The sequence below is a fragment of the Perna viridis genome, chromosome 9, assembly GCF_037379345.1.
Source record: "Perna viridis isolate PV_CMFRI_1.1 ecotype Kerala chromosome 9, ASM3737934v1, whole genome shotgun sequence".
In the NCBI taxonomy this organism is placed as follows: domain Eukaryota; kingdom Metazoa; phylum Mollusca; class Bivalvia; order Mytilida; family Mytilidae; genus Perna; species Perna viridis.
In genome coordinates, this window is record NC_142453.1 from 28,208,937 (window position 1) to 28,224,952 (window position 16,016).

General features: G+C 32.3%; 1 protein-coding gene across 5 annotated transcripts; it reads left to right on the top strand.

Moving 5' to 3' along the window:
* Positions 1-1,994: 1,994 nt before the first annotated feature.
* Positions 1,995-15,122, top strand: LOC148607622 (beta-1,4-mannosylglycolipid beta-1,3-N-acetylglucosaminyltransferase brn-like). Of its 5 annotated transcripts, none has more exons than XR_015915347.1 (2): positions 1,995-2,133; positions 2,784-2,922. XR_015915347.1 is itself a non-coding variant. In XM_088546109.1 (2 exons), the coding sequence occupies exon 2, from the start codon at positions 13,192-13,194 to the stop codon at positions 14,176-14,178; it is 987 nt and encodes a 328-aa protein (XP_088402235.1). In that variant the 5' UTR covers positions 2,001-2,133; positions 13,153-13,191; the 3' UTR covers positions 14,179-15,122. The 5 variants fall into 5 exon arrangements, 3 of the variants coding, with proteins under 3 accessions (XP_088402235.1, XP_088402237.1, XP_088402236.1); XM_088546109.1 differs by lacking the exon at positions 2,784-2,922 and adding an exon at positions 13,153-15,122 and having other exon boundaries at positions 2,001-2,133; XR_015915348.1 differs by having other exon boundaries at positions 2,007-2,133; positions 2,773-2,889.
* Positions 15,123-16,016: the final 894 nt, after the last annotated feature.

Here is a 16,016-nt window from a genome sequence, read left to right on the forward strand (position 1 = left end):
TCTGTTAAATATATCACATACATATAAATTGTTACATCTTGGTCGGGTACATCATTTCTCTGCATTGAAGTTATTGCAAATTTCTAAACCACCATGAGTAATCCTAAGTCTCCCATAAGCAACGGTATGCCTATTATCAGAGTTCTAGGATTCCTATTTCCCGTTACCGGGTCATGTGAAATTTGGGTCAGGAAAGTTGGTACTTAATTACACTTTCCCGTGGCAAGTTGAAAATTTAATATGCTGTAAGGATTTTTTGTTAGGAAAGCAGTCATTGCCTGTGGGAAAGTTGATTTTATATGGATTTTTCCCGAGGAAACCTCAATTTATGGAAAAAAACCTAGAACACTGCTATTGTTATTCAGAACTCTGTTGGAATCTCTATAAATTGGCTGAAATCATAGAAACATTAGAATTCCTAACATTGTTAGGACAAAAGCCACTGAATGGTTAACACTCTGACAATTTAAACAAATGATTGGCTTCATATGCAAATATATACATAATAATGTGTTATTTCTGACAGACCAATCTACTGGCAATCTATGATATTTGAGGTGGACTGCAGCACTAGCACTAAAAAGCTTATTGTACTCACAAAAGCCATTACCAACATACCGGCTTGTCATTTCTATAATGTCTCTTTCATAAAGATCAAGTTCAGCACGTCTATATGGGAAAACCTCACACATTAATGTCCTTGTATATCCCGAAAGCGTTAACAAATTCTGCTATGGACAATTGTTTATTTAGCCTGGGTTTGGGACGTTCATTGTCTTTCTTCAGAGTAATTAGTGTTGGTAAGATTTGATTTGCCTGTACAGTTAAGATTTAAATATGCTCTGCTAAGTGTTGTGTCTTCTTGGAGTTATTCGGGAACCCCAGAGCTGTATAGTCATGTTCGTCCTTAGGCTTAGCCCTGTGGTCACCGCCAGGTCTGGGCTTCCTGCAGCCGTTGACACGTGTCTCTGGTGCCTTTTAACCTTTGAATGTCATTCGTAACAGAGTTCATGTCCTTCTTTAATGCGTTGACGTTGGCTGACAATTCTCGAATTGCATTGAGAAGTTCATTGTTTATAGTATGATTCTTTTCATGCACTACCGGAAGTTCCATTTCGGCCATGATAACCTCATCTGTTCCATCTGACGTCCTCACAGGTATAGTTTAAGCCATTCCAATATCTGGCTTTTCAGCTGTTACAGTTACCTCCCGTGTATGACCATATGCTTATACAATGAAATCAAGTGGGATCGGCGCGCGTTCCCAGGAAAACTTATTCCAAGTTCAGTTTTAAGCTGATCAGCAGTCCAATTTTCTGGTAATGAAAAAGTATACGGTAAATTACGATGCACATTGCGACCCCTGTTGCTTGCCTTCGGAGGTATCGTTCGTGGGTTAGAAAAAATGCTACGTGATTTCCGTAACACATGCTCTGAATAGATTCACATAATGAAAGTAAAACAACGGCTATTGAAGTCCCAATATATGTAAAGTTTGGAAAGCTACATTCCAGTTAAAATTACAGTGAAATTCACAGCAATTTGTTTGGGGTCCAGTTGCCTCAGCTTAAAAAAAATCCGTGACATCATGCGTAGGTCATGTGACTTGTGCATGTCTATCTAAAAATAACTGTGAAGTTAGGGGAACCAGGAAGGGGAGAAGAAACGTATATAAACCTGCATTAAAAATGTATATTTTAATAGCAAATTTTAAAGTTTGATCATTCATTTAGGCGTACTCTGACAATTTTTCAGTAATTTGATGCATTGAAGTCCCTTTTTCAAATTATTAGGCAATAAAAAATAAATTTAAGGACACTACTTTTTCATTATTTAAACATTTATACCTTAACATTTATTTATTTACCCGTAAGTAAATAAATCATTAATTTTCTGGTTTCCTAGATGTTCTCTTTGCAACTTTGATACGGTCCCTTGTTATATGTAGCTCACGGTTGTAAAACGACAGCAGTAATTTATTTATAATCAGTCAAGCATTTACGGATGAAAATAAAATTTAAATGTAGCATTAGTACAGCGTTACATTATCACTTATATAAGAGGTAATTACTCAAACTGGCGAATCATCTAATTAGTAAAATTGTTTGTGGAAACATGTAATACCTGAATTAGGTAAGTTTTCTTTCTTTCATTATGCTCATAGCAATTTAATTTGTCAGTTATGTCCTCAGACGTTAAACATTTTAATCTCTTTTAGATAGGTTCATGTGCATTTCCTATGGTCAATACAAGTCGAGACTGCAATAAAATCGTTAATCTAGAATTTTAAATCATTTTCCAAACGGCCTGCCAATACCGATGAAATTTTTAATTTTGTTAAAACTTTCTGGACGGATTAAGATTTTTTGTCATTCATCTTTTAAAAAATATGGTGCATATAGTGCTTTCATATATAACCACTTCGATAATGACGACATACATTTAGCTTATCTTACATCTTCAAAGATGTTAAATCAATGTGTCTAAAAAAAAAAACAACAATTCGAATGTTCTTTACTACATTACAAATCAAAGCACCCCAAAGCCTCAGAAATTGATATTTTTAAATCCTACTTCGATTCTTTTAAGTAGTTTATTTCAGGTACAGTTACACTTAAAAAATTTCAAAATTAGCAAACCATATTCCATCACTTCAAATGATATATTTAACTACAACTATGACGAACCACATTGTACCATATCAAAATGTGGTATCAAAAATTGCAAAACATGCAACATTCTTATAACCGACCCTTACTTCAATTATAATAGGCTTATTGCAGAAGCTCGATATTGAAGACTTCAAGGCTAAACCACCTGACTGTTCTTGCAAAACCTCTCCATTCAAATGTGGTCCTTCTGGTTACGTCGTAACGGGAGATTTAACCATCATCGAAAACGAATCTCTGCGAAATATCCTTTCTAAAGGTTCCAAGTACCGTCAACCACGCTCAATAAATTGGAATTATAACTTTAAAGTTCTCATGGATGCCGTCGAGGACTATGCAAGAAAATGGATAAAACGAGAACAAGAAGACATTGATTTTCTGTCAGAGTGGTTAAAGGCCGTAAGGTCTTTAATTTTGAAACGAATGAAAGTTTTAAGGAGGTCAATGAGTGCCAAGGCTACATCAGTTTTTAAAGACCCCGGTGTAGCAACACTGTCTACTATACATGACAAATATGTTGTCGTACCAGCAGACAAAGCCAAAAACAACATTGTTTTTGTCTGCAAAACGTTTTACATCCAATGTTTATTATCAGAGGTAGACGTAGAAAATAATAGCAGTGATAAGACTTATACTACTACCACACTCTCCAAAGAAGAGATTGTGGAACACCATAAATCTGTGCTATCCTCCTTTGATTTCTCTACCAAGGACGATGATTGTGATTTACCATCTATTTACTGGATTCATAAACTCCACAAGAATCCATACAAACAATGTTTCATAATTGAATCTGCAAAATGTACCACCAAACCTCTCTCAAAACTTTAACTTCTATACTCACAACTGTCAAAGAGGGTCTGCAGTCCTACCACAACACTTGTTACTCCCGTAGTGGTATTAATTCAATGTGGATCCTGAAAAATTCGAAAGATCTTTTGGAAACAATTAGTTCAAGACTATTATCTGAATATAATAGCATTAAAACCTATTGTTTTTTCAACACTGTATACTTCTATTCCCCATACTCACTTAAAATTCCGACTTAAAAACATTATACATCGTTGTTTTTCCAAAAAAGATGGTACACCTAGATACAAATATATAGTTCTTGGTAGAGATTCTTAATACTTTGTAATAATAAATTCCAAATCATCTTTCAAATATACAGAGGAAGATATTTACAAAATGCTGGAATTTTGGCATTCCAAAGGGCACAAATTGTGCTCCTTTACTTTCTGACCTATTCCTTTACCATTGTGAGGCTGACTTTACAGCTGATCTGATCAGAAAGAAAGAATATCGTTTGGCTAGATCCTTCAATCTCAGTTTCCGCTATATAGATGACGTATTATCTTTAAACAGTCCTAATTTCGGGGATTTGATACATCGCATCTACCCAAAAGAACTTGAGATAAAAGATACTACAGACACTGTGAAGTCAGCCTCATATCTTGACCTACACTTAGAAATCGATGGTAAAGGAAAACTATAGACCAAACTTTACGACAAACGTGATGACTTTTCATTTAAAATTGTCAACTTTCCTTTCATCTGTGGCAACATCACTTCAGCACCTGCGTATTGAGTGTTCATATCACAACTTATACGTTATGCCAGAGCTTGCCGAAACTACGCAGATTTTTTCTATCGCATTAGAACAAATAAGCTTCTGGAACAGGGTTATGTTGCTACAAGATTGAAGTCATCACTACAGACGTTTTATGGTCGTCATCATGAACTCGTGGATCGTTATGGTGTATCCATCTGCACCATGAAAACTGATTTATTCAACGGGTCATAATTTTCCTTTCCTCGTTTGTCTACCCCGGACTTGACTTTTTATGAGCAACTCGGCGGGTGTTTCTAGAAAAGCCGAGGACACTTACCCTACCGGTGCACCTGGTCCATGCTCCCAGTTTTTAGTGGAGTCCGAGTTGTTCATTTGCTTTTGTTACTTTGTATGTATGATTTTAGTTACTTTATGTTCTTTGTTGTGTATGTCTGTTTTCCATGTCGGGTCTTTGTCCCATGATTACATTCTTTTGATTACCGCTATAACATTGGTTCCCTTCATTACTCTTTAACAAGTAATGACATACTCTTCGCTAAACTTCCATCGTCTGATGTGTAAAATCAATATGTCTGTGAAGAAATACTATTTTTAGATCAATAGTTTTTGTAGCTTTTCTTCTAGTGGAAATATTTATTAGCAAATATGATTGGGTACTAATCTGTATTATTGACAGAAATACTCATTATTAGGTGCATATTTTTAAATCGTTTTACTGTTGTATTTTCCCACCACTGTCCCAAGTTAAGGAAGGGTTGAACAATCACAAACATGTGTAACTCCGCCCCATACTTTGTGTTCCTGTTCCAAGCCAGGAACCTGTAGTTCAGTGGTTGTTGTTGTTTTTTAATGTTTATGTTTATTCGTTTTTTCTTCTATAGATTACGTCGATTTTCGTATTTTATAGTAGTTTCATTTCAATTATACCGGGCCTTTTACAGCTTGCTTTGTCCCCCACCGAAGACCATGTGGTGACCGGTAAGGTTTAAATTGTTCTTGCTTGGCTTCTGCTGTCTCATTTATAACCATACTACATCTCCTTTTTTATACATCCATATAATTCTAAGATAAAACGCATTTAGTAGGTCTTCTTTAATATCGAGCCACTTTGCCTTGTTGATTGATATAAGGTAACAATATTCAGCAATGATTTATAAATTTATTTTATTAATTTTATTTTATTATATCCCTGTGGTCAATTCTATTGCCTGTTCAAGAAAATACTGTTTTGAATACCACTCATTCAAAAACACAACAACTTTATTTTTATACTGAAAAAATCATCCTACTGGAATTGTTATAATGTTTAATTTTCAAGGGATATTACCGTTTTCTTTAGCACATCTTATTCTGACATGAACCTGTATTTGATGCTTTCATCACTGATGTCCTCTACTACTGTTCCGAAAAAATGTCAGGTCAGCAATGATGTTCAGATTTTGAATTTAGTATTTCATATCTCATTTTCCTGTTTCAAAGACACTTAAAACACCGGCATTTGAATATATATGATACAAATATGAAAGGAAATATACATGAAATATCAAAATCTAAAATAAAGTAATAGATAGAAAAAAATGATTAAAATACCGTATAGAGGGAAAATTTTGCAGGGTGTTAGTTTTTGGTGTATTTTAGCAGTCTGTCTAAAACGCCAAAAGAAATTCGACATAATATTACTCTGGCATCAAGGCAAGGTGTATCACTTAACATCGCCAAAATTAGGAACGCTCAATTTCTTGCATTCTTTTTTACTTCCAAATTGCCACATTTAACACCCACCAAAATAACCAAAAGCCTCATCTAATGATTAACGAGTATTCCGGATTTTGAAATGGATATTCATTTCAAGGTATGTTTTAATATTTTATGAAAAAAATCAATGTAATTTCGTGTACAAAAGTAGTTCGTCGGAGACGCCATACTAATAAATTTACAAAGACTTTAAATCAAATTGAAAATTGTTAGCAATTTAAATTAAATGAAAATGCGGGTAAAAATTATGTAGCGTCTAATAACCGTTCATGAATAAACATGCATTCAATGTGCATTAGACTTTCCAAAGAATTACATTTCAAATGCAAAATTGAGATATTGACAAGCAGTTAGTTGAGCATTCAATTTATTAATATTATTTTATTTCTTTTTGAATATAGCCAGTATTTTACAACATCCCCCGACATCACTACCTGACTAGAGTGTAATGGGATTTTGTATACATGTATATATTCTTCACTATACTATATTCATTTGAAAAACTGCAGTTATTATTCTTACTCACCCTCACTTTCTCACACCTTCTCATGCCCAAGAGACAATCATTCCATGATACATACATTTCAAGTTATTATTTGAAAAAAAGAAGACGAAATATACTGTCTTGTATTTTAAAGTCTAATAAACACATTTATAGTTATCAAATATTCGAAATATTTCTAATAGGGGCCCATATCTCCTCAAATTTATGCAAAACATTATTTCTCTTGGCAATAAAATGTTCAATGCGATAGTAATGTCGAATTTACACCAACAATGTAAGGCAGTTTTTCTTCCAATATGCATTTGAATATGTACTGTTTTCTAATAAATGATAAAAGATTCAATTTGATATTAGCCTCAGAAATACCAAAAAAAAAGAAAGTGTTTTAAATTGGGTTGCTATTATTAACTCACATTTATTATCAAAATAACAAAGAGATTTCTTGACTTTTTCGATAAAGGCCGACCATTCCGAAATACCCTTTAGAAAACTTGACCTACATATTAAGAAACGTTATTGAAACTGGATTTATATATAGTGGCAATACAGTTGAATATCGATTTAATAAACGAACTGAATCTCGTTAGTCCTACTATACGTGATCCTGGTGTGAAAAATAAATTATCAAATCAGTTTTCTTAAACTCTATAAAGCTTATATCAAAGATGGTTGAAATACAAAATCCAAGAAATGGCTTGACCCGAACTCATGTGTAAAAAATATTGTTTTGTATATTTTAGGAATATTTCTTTAGTGTTAGCATCGTGTATCTTGCTAATCAAAAAATGTATTGTCATATAATAGCAATAATAGGTAAACAGCTTCAAGTACGTTCTTCCAATGTATTTCGTCGTCATAGAAATGTATAAATTTTGGTTTATGAGTAATATCCAAGCAGAAATGTGAAATACCATATTGAGAGAATTTTATAGCTTAGTGTTTTAAGGATCATTTATTTGTGTTGTCTATATTTAAGAACACATTTGGAAATTGTTTTCACCATTTTTTCTCATTCCTAAATCCGACCCACTTTTAATAATGTAACATGTCAACCTCATAAATAAGAAGTATTTCCATACAGCTTGAAAAGGCGAGAACTTACAAATTATACAACAAACAAGATTGGATCAAAGCAACAAAAACAATGAGACATATTACAAACTTTTTACTTATGTAGAACTGGGACAATTACCTCAGCAGACCTGTGATCGCTTTGTGATTGAATACATACCACTCCACCAGTTTATAGGCTCTGTTGGATCTTTACATGATTTTGAAAATAAAAGTTTGCGGGGCATGATCACTTCTCAATACAAATCCATTTTACAGTACTTATTTGCATATAGAGGCTGGGTTCAGTGTTATATGTAGCAATAAGTAAAAGCGCTGACACAATTTTGTGTGCGATATAAGACTCATGTGACTCACATTAAAATTTAGTGGGTTTTTTTCTTGTTAATTTTTCCGGAATATAATTCAGAAATAATGGATACTTTAAAATGCATATTTGTTTAGTCGTTTATTAATCAAAATAGGAATAAACCCAATAGATTTACTATGGATCAAAAGGAGAAATCCATATGTCTTGACACAATTATGATCAATTGTCAAGGAAGGGGTGAAATGTAAAGGTATTGACCAATGTCATAATTTAATCTTACTATACTAAACATAAGTTCACCCATCCGAAAATCTTGGACAAAGATTTGGACTTTTGTCATTTTACAACTGTTTATCTTTTTCTGCCATGGTACACATTATTGATTTATGGTCTTAAGCTTAGCAGATACAAATTCAAAAATGTACGCCCAGCATTGGTCAAATTGGAAATAGGTACATTAAGGACTAAGAATAGGACTGACATATATATAGAACACATTCTTTGAAGTTGGTTTTTATATTTCAATTTAAACAAAAATGATGTAAAATTTTATATCTAATTAAAGCTATTCTGTGTCAATATTGATTTTTGTTTTTGCGAAATCATTTTAGCAACTTTTGCTTCATCTCACATCTGCTATGGACAATTTCTGTTTACGAGTTACGTCTTGAACATGCAGTATGTGTGCACACACGCACGTTCTTTATATCTTACCTACCCGGATAAAAGCTATAATGAAAGAAAGATTCTACAAGAGTCAAGAGAAAACATTGTATAAACTTTACCTGAAATAAGTAGAGTTGTTGCTGATTTACTTTTTTGTAAATCATAATAAAGTGATTGCATAACAAATAATGAAAGTAGAACAGTTACTGATATATTTAGTTGTATAAATTATTAATAAACAGTAAAAACATAAGTAATATAATGTTGATACATGAAATTGGTCCTAACTAAATGAGAAATGAAAATAATTGTAGTAATAAAAGGAGTTTTTTTATTATTATTTTAGAAACCACTGCATAAGTCCCCAAACATATTCACGGGCCCAGTAGCCTGACTTAATTTATAGCATAACAGTTTAAAACCCCTATACACTGAGGTTTCATTCCTTGTATTGCACTTGGTAGAACATTTCAGTGCTTGCTTTGGCTTACTATTTTTTTATATATCGACAACGTCTTGTATAGAGTTTATTTTTTGGTTTTTGATCTCCCTATGCATTCATTTGTAATACTGCTTTATAAAGCTTATTCCTTGAAACAATTGTTCAGTATACAAAAATGTCAATACAAATGAGCGGTATGTTTGTACGAAATAGGCGAATTCTAAATTTAGATACTAATGAGAGGTATTTTTGTATTAAATATATACAATAGTTTCATTTTATTTAATTATTTGATAATTTTGAAAGTACAAAGAGTTTCTTCTGCTGCTTGGTTTATATACAAAAAGGGGATGGGAATATTTATCAACCACAAGGACGCAAGTATTTTTCTTAACTATTGTATTCAAACACTGTTTTGTATGGCCGAAATATATACACTTTGACTCTTGATGTGGTTTCCAACTTTCCTGTTTTTATTCTGATATACAAACTTTCCTTGTGACTATGCATTTTGACTTCTGTCTGGATATTATCCGTTCGGTAAGTTTTTTATTACCTACTAGAATCATTAACAAATTTAAAGCTAAAAGCGTAAGTGTTAGCTTTTTATGTTACAAATTAGCGATGACCACTGTTCTAATTCAATCTAACTATAACTAAAGAGTAATCAAGAGAACTAAGATTCTAGCGGTAATCAAAAGAATGTAATCCAAGTACAAAGACCAGACATGGAAAACAGACATACACAACAGAGAACATAAAGTAACTAAAGTAATACATACAAAGTGACAAAAGCAAATGAGCATCTCGGACTCCACTGAAAACTAGAAGCATGGATCAGATGCACCGGTAGGCTAATCATCCTCCGGTTTTTCTAGGAATACATGCCGAGTTGGTCATAAAAAGTCAAGTCCGGGGTAGTCGAAAGAGGAAAGGAAAACTATGACCCGTTGAATAAATCAGTTTCCATGGTGCATATGGATACACCATAACAATCTACGAGTTCATGATGACGACCATAACACTTCTTTAGTGATGACTTCAATCTTGTAGCAACATAACCCTGTTCCTGAAGTCTATTTGTTGGAGTTCTAGCTCGATACAAAAGGTCTGCGTAGTTTCGGCAAGCTCTGGTATAACGTATAAGTTGTGATATGAACACTCCATACGCAGGTGCTGAAGGGATGTTATAGCCTATACAGACTGAAAAATCATCGTTTGTTAGGTGTGATTTTCTTCACCATGAATTACTTTAACAAAGGCAGTGTCGGCATTTAATATGGACTGGTACTTAAATGAATTGTTCTTAAATTCGACACTAGAGTTCCTTTTATACCTCGTCATGTATTCATTTGTGGTTTTATGTCACTTGTCCTACAGATAGTTCTTGTTGAGCAATGAAAGATATCTAGTATAAGGCTTGTTTACATTTTATAACTATTCCTGTTATGGACTGCATTATTGATTTATGGTTGAAAGCATAGCAGATTACACGATTTTTTTTACCGTTTTTTTTTTCTAAAGTGTGTAACTTGAAACGCTTAGCATGCGTCATATTGGATATAGACGGTATATAAAGGATATTAAAGGAAGGAGATATATAGAGCACATTCTTTGAAGTTGATTTAAAATTTCAATTAAAAAATGATGTAAAATGTTATGTTGAATTGAAGCTAGTCTGTGTAAATATTGATTTTTTACGGAATCAATTTTGGCGTCTGCTTTGGACAACATCTGTTGAGGATTTACGTCTCGAAATGCAGTATGTATGCACACACGCACGTTCATTATATCTTATTTGCTCGTTTCTTAAGCTAATAAAAGAAAGACGCTACAATAATTCAAGAGAAAACATTGCATAAATTTTGACTGAAATAAGTGCTATTGTTACGGATATACTTTTTGTTAAAACTTGAGGAAAGAGGTTATTTAACAAATAATAAAAGTAAAACAGTTCATGATATATTTAGCTTTATGAATTATTTCAGTAAAAAGAAATTATCATAGGTTATATCTTACATGAATTTGATACACGAAACCGGTCTTAATTAATTACATTCAAAGATCTTGACCTATCAGTTTCTTGGCAATGACACATACTGTAACACAGTTAATTTAATTACAAAACATACTGAGAAATGAAAACATGATTGTAGTAATAAAAGGAGGTTATCTTTTTTTTTTTTATTTTAGCAATCACTGAGCCAATGTCATTGCGTTTGGATCATAGGTCCCAAAGCGTATGTACTAGCCCAGTAGTCTGACCTGATTTATGTAATTAGAATATAAAACCTCGTAAACACTGAGGTTTCATTCCTTGCATTGCATTGGGAAAAACATCTCAGTTCTGGCTTTGGTTTCCTATTTGGATATTTTTTGGTATTGAGAACTTGTTTTGTTTAATGTTCTATTTGCTTTTTAGCGTTTTTGGGGGGATTGATATTGCCTTGTTGCTTATGTGACCGGTTTTAAATTCAACCAACTGAAACCTTTATCATTCATTGTAGATATCATTCTAGAATAAAACATATCTCGTCTGTCTAGTTTGATATTGTTTGTTAATTAGGTAAGGTCCAAATTTATATTATAATATTTATGCATACATTTTGACGTAAAGTGTTTTAATTCACCCTAAGGGTGCATGTAGGTCGAGTTGTATGACATGATTAAGCATTTTCCCTCTGCCAAAAATAAAAAAAAAACATTTAAAAAGAATTTATGCTAGTCACGCAAATTATGCGCTTACATACATTTGTTTATTGGTATGTTATATGTGCCCGAACGTGTATATTGTTTCGTCAGCTTATATTTTAAAACGGTTTCCAAATTAAAAAGTAATAATCTGCGATTTCTCGCAAGAAATTCATTAAAATAACGTCATGAAATGTTCCGCATCTCATTGGCAACAACTTCAGCTTTGCCTCACATTTACGTTCACACCAGCACCTGAACTAATTATCTCTGGTTCGCCTCACCTTGATTCCACCAAAACTTAAGGGGTAATTTTACCCCGCATTCCCCCAAATGTAAGGTTCACGTTACTAAAAATGATCCAGATAAATTAATTCGAGCCGAACCCAGGTGTGAACGGGGTAAAACTTACGAAACACTCGTTAGACTCTTCGGTCTTATTGTCTCTTTTCATTGAAAATGTACTAAAATGGAACCAATTTTAAATAATTAAAATAAAATAAAATAAAAATTAATAAAAAATAATATGATACAAAATTCAGATCAGATAAGTCTTACTTCTAGGCTGAGGGATATCACCGAAGATTCGGCACAATGGTTTGCAAAAAAAAAAAGAAAAAAAAGAAAAAAAGACATTCATGTATAATTTACACGTTTGCGTAATTGAACTTTAACAGATCATATTAATTGCTATAAAGTTTATCGTGCTCATCAGTCAAATATTTGTTATTGTATATTCGATATCAAAATATAGGCCTTGATATCAGACATCGACTTCCAAAAGAAAAAAAAACAGAGATAATGCACTGATAGTACTATGGAAAGTAATATAAATCATCGAATTCAGTCTAACTGAGCTAATATATTAACGAGACACTGATTTAAGTAGCGGTCTTTCTAACAATCAGACGGAGGTGATACATTCATGTATATAAACACCAAAACCACTTAATTTCTTGTTCAGATATAGTTTCTTGTAAAAAAAATTGGCATAGTCAAAATTTGCTACAATTTCGTCTGGAATTGTATCGAATTTGAATGATATGTCTATATACATACTTTTTCGAAATAGCATTACAAATGTACAGGCCTATCAAGCTGCACACTGCGTAGCGTTTGATTTAAATTAAAAATTGAACACATCAGGATATATCAAACATCATTTTCGAGTAAGGGTTAGAAATTTAAGTGTTTGCTTATTATCCGTAATGCCATCAAAAATGCTGGTTGAGATTTAGAATATAAATATTGTATTTGAAATTGAACCTTTGCAAAAATTATCGCTCTTGATTTTTGGTTAATTTCAGTAGAAACAGAATGTATGATTTTCTCAAAAATACAGATCTGGATACAGAAAAGATTATCAAATGTAAAAATATAGCATTTGCAGACAGAAAAAGCACTGTTTGTTCGTTGGGTTTTTCTAAAACATGAATCGCCTCTACTATTGGCATTTTTCATTTTTTGCAGGTATTACACCATTACTAGATTTTCGAGCAAAGGATAAATATGGTTAGTTGCAGAAGAAGATCATTTAAAAGTGTCAGGTCTATCATAATATCCCTGTTACTGTTCGCATACTTTAATCATAATATGAAAGTGCCAAAGCTAGTTTTTGAGGTTTTCCGTATATGCAAACCATTCCAGAATAGTTACCCTTTAGCAAACTTAACCGACATAGTTAGGGAAATTAATGAATTGGGATCTACGAATACGAAACATATAAATACTATATATAGTGAATATCGATCTTTATACAGTCAGAGTTGTAAGCTGAAAACTAGGTTAATTATTATGGTCAAGTCATATGTAGGAAACTTCCTTCAACGTAAAGCCATTCGAGAGACATGGGGAAGTAATCGAAACGAAAGTGTACAGATCGTATTTCTATTAGGATTTTCTGAAAAGTTTTCAGAATTGGTTAAGGAGGAACACAATGAATATGATGACGTTATCCAGGGATCATTTCTTGATATTTACAAGAACAATATTTACAAAACACACATGGCGTTTGATTGGGTTTCATCAAACTGTGTACAAGTTGAGTGGGGACTTTTTGTTGATGATGACTATTTTGTGAACATTCCTTATATACAAAAATATATATCAACAGCAAAAAATATTACCAAAAATGCATTGTTCGGTCATAAAGTATGTAATGATACACCAAATCGAAAGAAAACCGAGAAGTGGTATATAACGATGGAAGAATATCCGTATGATATCATTCCGCCTTTTATATCAGGAGGGTCTGTTTTAACCCATATAGGTGTTATACGAACATTACGACTGGCATTTCCATTCTGTAAAAGAATATGGCTTGATGATGTATTTGTTTCTTTAGTTGCAATTAAATTGAATATCAAATTGATAAACGAACCAAATTTTGCAAGTCCTTTTATAAAGGATCTTGATGTTAAAAAAAGGTTATCACTTCATTTTTTCAAAACTCCTGTAAACTTATATCAAGGATGGATGGATTACAATGGCAAATAAATAAATTAATTCTGATTGCCTGATCAGAAATGTTATCTGAACAGAAAGTAGAATGGAGTGTTGTTAGATCCTATTCTTTGCCTAATACAGAACAATAAGTGTGACCACACATATAACAGATATGTGTGTATACCATTCTACCATACCATACTAAGTATTCTCTGCCTAATACAGAACAATAAGTGAGACCCTCTTTGGTGAAATACAAAAGAAAACAGAGAAGATGATAAACAGCATCCAACTATGCAACACATAACAAACAAAAAGACAACAGTCTGAACATGTGGTAATGTCAGGAAAATCACTACGCCTAAAAAGGCACACCAAAAATTAAAAAAATAACAACATATGTCCTACGGCATTGATTTGCAATGTGAATATCAAATATGAATCATAATATTTTGGGTTAATTTGAATATGCTCTTTTTTGTAAACTCATTTTGTTTATTATTTAATTTATATATTGGAGTTTTACCGGATAAATTTAAGATGTCATTATCACAAGACTCATAATCAGTAAAAAAAAGTGTTAGCAAAAATAACTGATACTAGGAACAAAATCATGATAAATTCCGTTTGATCTGATTTTAACATTATGGGATACGGTATATCCATCATGGTTATTTTAATTGATTATAATGAATTAACTTTTTCGAATTGTGACTGCACTCAAATTGACAATGTATTTGATCGTAACCTCCTAACCATTACATTTTTAACACTTTGATAAAACTAGCTGTAAACAGGTTTAAAAATCCATCAATAAAGTATAATGAACTTATACAGTCTTATTTGAAATGTGCAGTAATTCCGACATGATATACAAATCAAAGATAAATTTATTTACAGTTGTTAAATAATTATAAAACTGTGAATGATATGAAACAGGTTCTACCTGTAAGAGGCTGATGTAAGGGTATCGATGAATAAAAATTGAATTTTCAGTGTTAGATACTTCATACAAATTAGAATTGTAATGAAAGAAAGAACGATTTGCAATAAAGGCTTTGTGCTGTCCAAAGATTAAAAAAAATGTTAAATTTATTCACTTAAATTTATTTAATTATAAAACTGACAATAAGTGAATAATATGAAACAGGTTCAACATGAAAGAGGACGAAGCTTAAAGTAAGGGTATCGATGAATGAGAATTGAATTTTCAGTGTTCGATATTTCATATAAATTAGAATTGTAGTGAAAGAAGGAACAATTTGCAATAAAGGTTGTTTGCAGTCCATCACTGTCTGATCTTGGTAAACATATACAAATGTACTTTGTTTCGACATATACCTACATGTATGAATTGTCTTGTTGATTCAAGGTTTTGGAGACACTGAACAAGGGAAATGTTTGCATTTCTTTCTTTATAAATTACTGTTTCAAGAACCGTATAGTGCTAACATGTAATGTATTATTCGTTTGTCATGTGTCCAAATATCGTCATGTGGTGTGGTGTTTGTTAATTAAGTACATCTATATGTACTTAATGCCTAAGTTCAAAACTTTTCAGGGCTATTTAGGAAGACCACTCTTTCTCTAATGGCATAATTCTTAATTGTATGGTTTATCATTTCATCACATCTATTAATACTGTGTTTTCGATTATTTTTTATGAATGCGACTCTTAATTTCATATCAACGTCAGACAAAGAAATTGCCAATTGTAAGTTTATCACACTAGCAATTCGAAAATATTGTAGCGTACCTAAAAAGGTCGTAATTCAAATATTTTGAATAAGTTTATAAAATGAAAAATTATATTAGTTTGATGGTGGATTCAAATGAAACTTACATATAACAATTATTGAAACCTTATAAATGACCCTTTTATTTTGATA

Coding starts and splice junctions, on each gene's coding strand:
- LOC148607622 (XM_088546109.1), top strand. CDS start 13,192: ATGGTTAGTTGCAGAAGAAGATCATTTAAAAGTGTCAGGTCTATCATA.